This window comes from Dicentrarchus labrax, unplaced genomic scaffold (genome assembly GCF_905237075.1).
Source record: "Dicentrarchus labrax unplaced genomic scaffold, dlabrax2021, whole genome shotgun sequence".
Taxonomy (NCBI): domain Eukaryota; kingdom Metazoa; phylum Chordata; class Actinopteri; family Moronidae; genus Dicentrarchus; species Dicentrarchus labrax.
The window spans coordinates 4,281,341-4,288,455 of record NW_026136720.1 but is presented as its reverse complement, the minus strand read 5'-3'; the positions used below and the strand labels follow the sequence as shown (position 1 = coordinate 4,288,455).

Genomic DNA, 7,115 nt, shown 5'->3' with positions numbered 1-7,115 from the left:
GCACGTCTGTACGTTTGGTTTTATTTATAAAATCAACATCTATGTATCCTTGATCCGTCACAGTGACTCATACAGTGTTAGAAAAGTACAATTATTCAACCATGGTCATACAGTGTAAAGGGATATCTCTTCCATTAGACGTCCTTCAGATGAATTCAAGTTAGTTTGCCTGCAGTATCCAGTAATAAACAGCAAATGTTCAGAGATTTCCAGTGAAAACATTTTGTGATGTTATGATTTCGTCTCCTGATAACGCCGGCCAGTTTTCAGACAACCCTTAAATAATTCAAAGTACCGTGAATGCAGAACATGGAGGGACGCTGCTGACTTCCATCAGCAAAAATAAAAAGGTCAAATCTCCATCTTCTGAAAGACACCGTGCAAAATAAATCACCTTAGCTGTATTTTTATCTGAAGAGTATTTAAGGACCACTATTTCCCCTTACCTGTATCAACCAATGGTATCAACACAGAACTCATTGCTAAAAACATATTTCCTTATGTCGATATGAGATATTAAAAAACAAATCAATCGAGAGCATTTAAAAGGAAGTTTTAGAGCCCAAAACAAAGGAGAAAATTGGAATATAATGTCATTATAGTTGTGGACTAAATGTAAGAATTATTCCACAGTGCATCTTTCAGTTTGAGTCCCATTAGTTCCTAATGATTCAGTATATAAATTACACTATATATTATTAAGAATTTAAAAAACCTATGTTATGTAAATTACACAATATGGTAAAAATAAAGAAGATGATATTGCATTTGGTCATACTGTGATTTCGATAATATTTTGATTAACTGATGAATCAAAAAGATTCTCTGTGACATCTAGCTCCACATTTTCATTACAAGGATTCAAGGATTTAGGATTTCCACTGATTTTAAACGTAAATGTACAAAGCACCTTGAAATGCCTGACTTTAAAATCAAACCCGTACCCTCAGTGATGAGTGTGTTTTCACTTTTCAACATTCCCTTCAGTTCTTTTGCAAAAAAAGTTGAACTCACGGAGCAGACTTTGGTCAGCAGGTTGCGTTATAGGAAGGGCGGATCAGTTAGTTTGTAGTGGACGTTTTCCAAGATGGGCAGCTGTGATTGGAGGAGGTGTACAGTTGTTGCTGAGATGTTTTTGCACCTTGAGATGTCGAGTGTTCGCAGACGGCGACAGTGCTGCACCAGGCAGAGCAAGGATCTGGGGAGGAGGTGGTTCAAAGGTCAAGAGATTAGGAATTTATCCTTTATCTGAGGGTTACAGATGCAGTAGTGGGGGGGTGTGCCACTCACCTGTCAGTGATATTACAACTGGAGAGGTTGAGATGCTGCAGTCTGTGCAGACACGGTGCAGCCTGTTCCACCCCGCGGTCAGTGACACCCGGGCAGTGGCTGACAGACAGGCTGGTGAGGCTGCGGCAGTGCCTGGCTACTGATGCCAAGCTGGCGTCGGTGATCTCCGGCAGCATGGAGAGAGACAGTTGGCGGAGGTCTGGGTAACGCACCACCTGAGAAGAGAGGAGAAACAGCATTGGCTCCTGACTTTCAGCTTTTGAAACATTCTGCATTCAAACATTTGCCTCTCCTCACCCTCCCTCCTCCCCTCACCTGTGTGATGCTGCTGTCAGTGAGTTTGAGGCAGGCAGAGAGGTCCAGCTCCTGCAGCCTGTTGAGAGCTAAAAGTGAAGTTTCAGCCTGCTGTTTGAACTGCTCCAGGTCATTCTGTGTCACCACCTTGGGTCGCTCCTCGAACGGCAGACGAGGAGGCTTGAAGAAGCCCATGTTGCCAAAGGTCCGGGTGAAGCTGAGACCCTGATGAGATAAGAACATAACAGTTACTGTAACTTCTAGAGTATAAGGAAAGCTATTCCCTTTTTTTTCCTGACACCCTTCACATGTCTGTGGCTCTCACCGTCTGCTGATCACGGTCACATGTGGCTCTTTCCTCCATCCCCAGCAGCCCCCAGTCTGTGACTTCTTTACACCAGCCGAGCCGCAGAACTACCAGCCTCCGCAGGAAGGTGGCTATAGAGCGCACAGACAGGTCAGTCACATCAATACATGACGTCAAGTCTAGCTCACGGAGAGTGTCCCCAAGAAGCTGGGTGAGAGAGAAAACTGCAAGATCCTGAAGAGAGAAGAGGAAGTTGTTGGAGGATGTGTTTTTCCACAAAGACACGTTTAACACACGCACGCACGCACGCACAGACAGACAGACAGACAGACAGACAGACAGACACTCACTCACTCACTCACTCTAATGTAGGTGCAGCTCTTGAGGATGAGTGTCTCCAGCTGTGGTCTGGTGCTGGATCCCGTCAAGCCTTTCACTATCTCTGTCCCGCTGATGTGCAGACACACAGACAGATCCAGACTCTTCAGGGACGACACAGACAGAAGTTCAGCGAGGCCTGTGGACGACACCCGGTTAATTAATGTGCACGGAGGGTGTGAGAGTTTTTGTCACTTTGGGTGCGGTGTAATGAACACTGTGGCGTCTAATGGCTACTAAGACTTATATTTGTATTGGCACTCTATGATACGCACAAAAACAAAGCGACATTAATGGCACCTGATTCAGTGATCCTCCAGTCACGGGACAAGCAGAGGTGTGTCAGTGTCTTCAGGCCCCGTGCTATGGCCAGTACAGACCTGTTGGTCAGCGAAGTGCAGGCACTCATGTCCAGTCTCTGGATGCTTGGCTGGTGCTTCACCAGAATCTCCACTGAGTAGTCGGTCAGCTCCTTACAGTCATGCAGAAACAGTTCCTCTAGGACCAAATCATTAACCTGGAACAGAAAGAACATCAATATATAAAACCCTTCTGTCTTCAGTGAGGACAAGCCATTGAAACTCTTTATTTTCAACAAAATTAAAAGGACATAATATCGTGAAAATATTCTAAATTATAATGAAATCTTAACCAGTATAAAAGTAGACTATTGATTCTGCATAAACACCCAAATAGGTGCAGAGATATGGCAGCTCGAGCAATAAAGAAGCTGTTGCAGGGACCTGTTGAAGGTATCCTGACCTGTGCAATGGTGCGTAGAGACTCTGGGGTGACGGAGGTTCTGCTGAGGTCCAGAGCTACAAGAGTGGATTTCTGCTCTGTTAAGAACCTCCGCAAGATCCTCAGCGACAGCATTGCGGACGAATCCTCAACGGCTCCCACCGGGCACCCTCGATACGGGTCAAACTCAAAAGCAATATGGCAGCCGGCCAGCGAGATGCGGCGGAGGCGCGGGGTACAGCCGGTGAGCCGACTGAAGGTGAGGTCGGAGAGGTAGCGCAGGTCTGACAGTCCCAGCTCCTCCAGGCCGGACAGAGCTGACCTGACCTGGAAAAAGAAATTGGACTTTACACGTGGAAAAACAATAAAGCTGTGCAAACACATCAACAATAAAAGCTTACTGTGGGGAGAATTAGTGTGAAAGGTTACATTTACCTGCTGTAATACGGAGGGGAATTACCAATGGTCATTATTTAAAATCAGATATAGAGATCATCATCGTGACTTAAGACGGAGCTATATAGGTGCATTTGCAGCGTCTTAGTCGCTAAAATGCCTCTGGTTTTATTTTTCATTTCATCTCCAGTGTCCAAACACTTAGATAAAGATAAATATAAAAGATTATGCTGGAGGAACAGATTCCCGGGTGGTCCGAAAGGCTCCGATACACGAAATGGAACTGCACCTTAGTCAGTGTCATTTGTACCAGCTGTGATTATAACAGTAAATACCTGCTGCCTGTGCTCCTCCCTGGAGAGGAAAGCCCCGGACATGAAGAGGCTGTCCAGGCCCCCGAGGTCCAGCCTGCGGAGGGAGGTGAGGTGAGGGAGGAGGGCCAGCAGAGAGGCCTCTGTTATGCTGCTACCAGGCAGGGCCAAGCTCTCCAAATTAGGACCCAAGCACAGACCCACCTGAAGGAGGGTGGAGAAAGACAGAGCGAGAGATAGCAGAGATGATCGCATGAGAGGGGATAATTCACTTCCTGCTGTCTCTCTCTACGCCATAAAAAATAACATTTAGACACATTTCATAAATAGTAATATATATAATACATCAAATCTTTAATTCAGTGCTTGCATGTAGGGACAATAAAATGGAAACACTCAAGTAAAGTACCTCAAAATTTTACTTAAATACTTGAGTAAATGTGCTGCAAATGTACATCGATAATCAGTTTCTTTGATTACTAATAATCGGCGTCTCCACACACACACACACACACACACACACACACACACAATAATGTGATAAGGGGGTAAATGAGGGTGAACTTTGGACCATGACGTGTCTTATTGTCCCACATCCTGGTCCGCGTGACGGGAAATTAAAACGATAAGAGTGATACCATGCAAATACTTAAAAAAAGGTCTTATTTCTGTTCTCTTGTTCCTGGTTTGTACTACAGTGCTAGCCTTTCAGAGGAGAGACTTCTCTTCTTGCCTGGTGGCAGTTTGTCTCTGGGTGGAATAAAATCTAACTTGGGTTTGCTCGACAGGTTCTTCGTAAGCCCCTCAAGGTTGGGGAATTCTCTGAAGCCCACAATGAAGCGTTTGATTAGTTTTAAGTTAAAACTAATCAAAATAAGAATAACTAGGTCTTCACATGACAAAAACAAGAGTTTCAACACAGTAAAGGCATATTTAAACACTGATATCAGACCTCGATACAGAGGGATGGACTCTATGAGGGGAGCTCCGTGTGTTCTTAATGTTGAAACTTGGGCACTTTTACAGGAATATCTATCATAATAAAAAGCTGTTTCTTCTCAGCTTTCATCTCGAGCTACGGAAAGACCTGTCCGCATTCATTCTAAACTCCTGGTAGTGAAATGTTATTAATCGTAATAGTGTACTGCACCTCCTGAAGCAGCGTTCTGGACATACTCAACCCATCGAGCTGTGTGATGATCAGACTGCAGCGTGACCTTCTGCCCAGACCCCGGATCAGCTCCAGGGCCGAGGCTGAGGCGGGGAAGCAGAAAGTGACGTTCTTCTAAAACAAAGAGAAGCACACAGAGAAGAAGGGAACACAGACTTTAACTCTGCCCTTGAGCTTCCACAGTCAGGTTGCAGACACACAATGTTGACTGATTTCAGTCAGTCAACATTGTGTGTCTACACCCTCTGAAGAAGTCATAACGCAAAAGTGTGTCTCTGCTCTGAAATTACCTGAAAGCGCGAGTCCTGACTGGCGCTGTACCATCTGCGGCTGACCAGCGAGGCCTCCTTCCTGTCTGAAGCATCAAGAAAGCTCAGGATGTAAACTATGATCTACGGCGAGAGACAGAAACAAAGCATTAAGTAACAACCGATGTTTACTGATGCAGGAAGGAATAATCCACCCCCAAGGGTTAACCTGACAGCTTCTTATGAACTCACACTGACACTGAATGTCTTTCAGGTCTAACGAACTCTGAGTTGACGAAGCTGATGGGAAATTCTGAATTTCCGGTTTCACAACAGCTGATCAGTGGCGGTCCGATCAGTTCTGAGTATGTTCACTCTGAGTTAAGCTTGTGCACGGTGAATGAATGGAAAAAGCCTTTATCAATGGAGCTCTAAAACTACGATTCTAAGTTTCCTTACAGATTTTTAGTATTTAAACTGAGATTATGTGGCAGCAACAAACATTTTAGAAGTTTTTATTCTGACTTGACGCTGTGTAATATTTAAACTTGAGGGTATAAAAGCTGTAACTAGATAATCCTGAGTATAAACTGATATCCAACCAGGAATATATATAGGAGGGGAATAAAAACAAACTGTAGCACTCAGAAACGTCATATAATTACAATAAAATAAGGAGAAAATACAGAATAAGAACACCTTACTCAAAATGTGTAGTTGTCTTACCATCTGTGGGCTCATATTTTGATGGCATATCTTTTATATAATATTAATTTCAGAATGATCCTCACTAAATTATGCCAAGGAGCAGAAGTTAAGTAACACAGTGTGATTACTACTCGCCTATTTTTTGGGGCGAGCTCAATATGTCTAATATGTCACTGTTGATAACACAGGGCGTTTCTCTTTTGATGAATAACTGGGGCATGAACTAAGAGTAATCAAAAAGCCTTAAAAGGACTCTAAACTTTTCCAGCAAAGTCTTTAAGGATTCCCACATTTCTAAACATCCTTTAGGATTTCTATTAGTGGGAATGAAACTTAAAATCTCTGCAGAACTACAGAACCTCATTATAATGCATTTTTATTATTTAAAAGACTCTTTTCCCCTTTATAAGAGGTTCTTGTAGGATTTCCCCAGTCCTATTGGACTTTATTCTATAAATTAGGACTGGTACCAGAATTAACTAGAATTTCTAAATTGGACATTTATTTTGAAATATTAAATGACTTTTTTTTTTTGAGTACACCATGGTGTTATTTAATGATCCATTGAGCTTAATCTTCATCTCCAACCGACTGCATGAACTCACCTCCAGAGGCAGCTCAGGTGTTTCAACAACGTCCTCCCCATCGCAGTTTTCCATCTCGGGCTTTTATTGTGAAGGACTCCGGACCATCGCCAATGAGCCGCCCGCTAGCTTAGCTCCGCGAGCTATCCTTAAAAAAAAAAACCCGCTGCGCTGCTTAACCAACGAGAGCGCGGAAGCTAATAGCCTCCAATAAACTCGCCATGAGTGTCACCCATCACCTAATCGATAACTGGCACAGTACACCAGAGTAATGTCGGAGCAATGAGGGTCAGTGAGTCGCTGTAACGCCGCTTCCTCCCGCTGTCATCCCACTAAGCTACTTTAGCCTCAGGCTGAACCTTCAGTTGGACCAACTGACAGCGGACGTCAGGGAGCGGGGCATTGTGGGAAATGTGGTTTTTCCTGCCCTTTATTTTAAACAGTGTTTCTGTTTACCTGGAAGACCCACAACAAAGAGCCAGTTTGTGTGTTTGACCTAAATAAAACCCCCCTCTCTCCCTTCACAGGCGTTGGTTTGATGCTGGGAAGTTTATTTTGGCATTTTCCTTGAAACAGAAATTTAAAAAAAAAGATGTTTAAGAGCTGCAATTTAATATATATGAGTACAGTAACTCTCTAAACGCAAAATAAACAGCAGCACTGTGGTTGAAACCAGTCACCACATTA

General features: G+C 43.7%; 1 protein-coding gene across 1 annotated transcript; it reads right to left on the bottom strand.

Moving 5' to 3' along the window:
- Nucleotides 1-4: 4 nt before the first annotated feature.
- Nucleotides 5-6,779, bottom strand: fbxl9 (F-box and leucine rich repeat protein). The gene is made up of 11 exons (XM_051381511.1): nt 6,450-6,779; nt 5,179-5,280; nt 4,868-5,002; nt 3,742-3,921; nt 3,032-3,337; nt 2,570-2,786; nt 2,254-2,408; nt 1,910-2,125; nt 1,606-1,809; nt 1,291-1,505; nt 5-1,198 (listed from the first exon to the last, which is right to left on the bottom strand). The coding sequence occupies exons 1-11, from the start codon at nt 6,501-6,503 to the stop codon at nt 1,042-1,044; spliced, it is 1,941 nt and encodes a 646-aa protein (XP_051237471.1). The 5' UTR covers nt 6,504-6,779; the 3' UTR covers nt 5-1,041.
- Between the last annotated feature and the right edge of the window lie 336 nt (nt 6,780-7,115).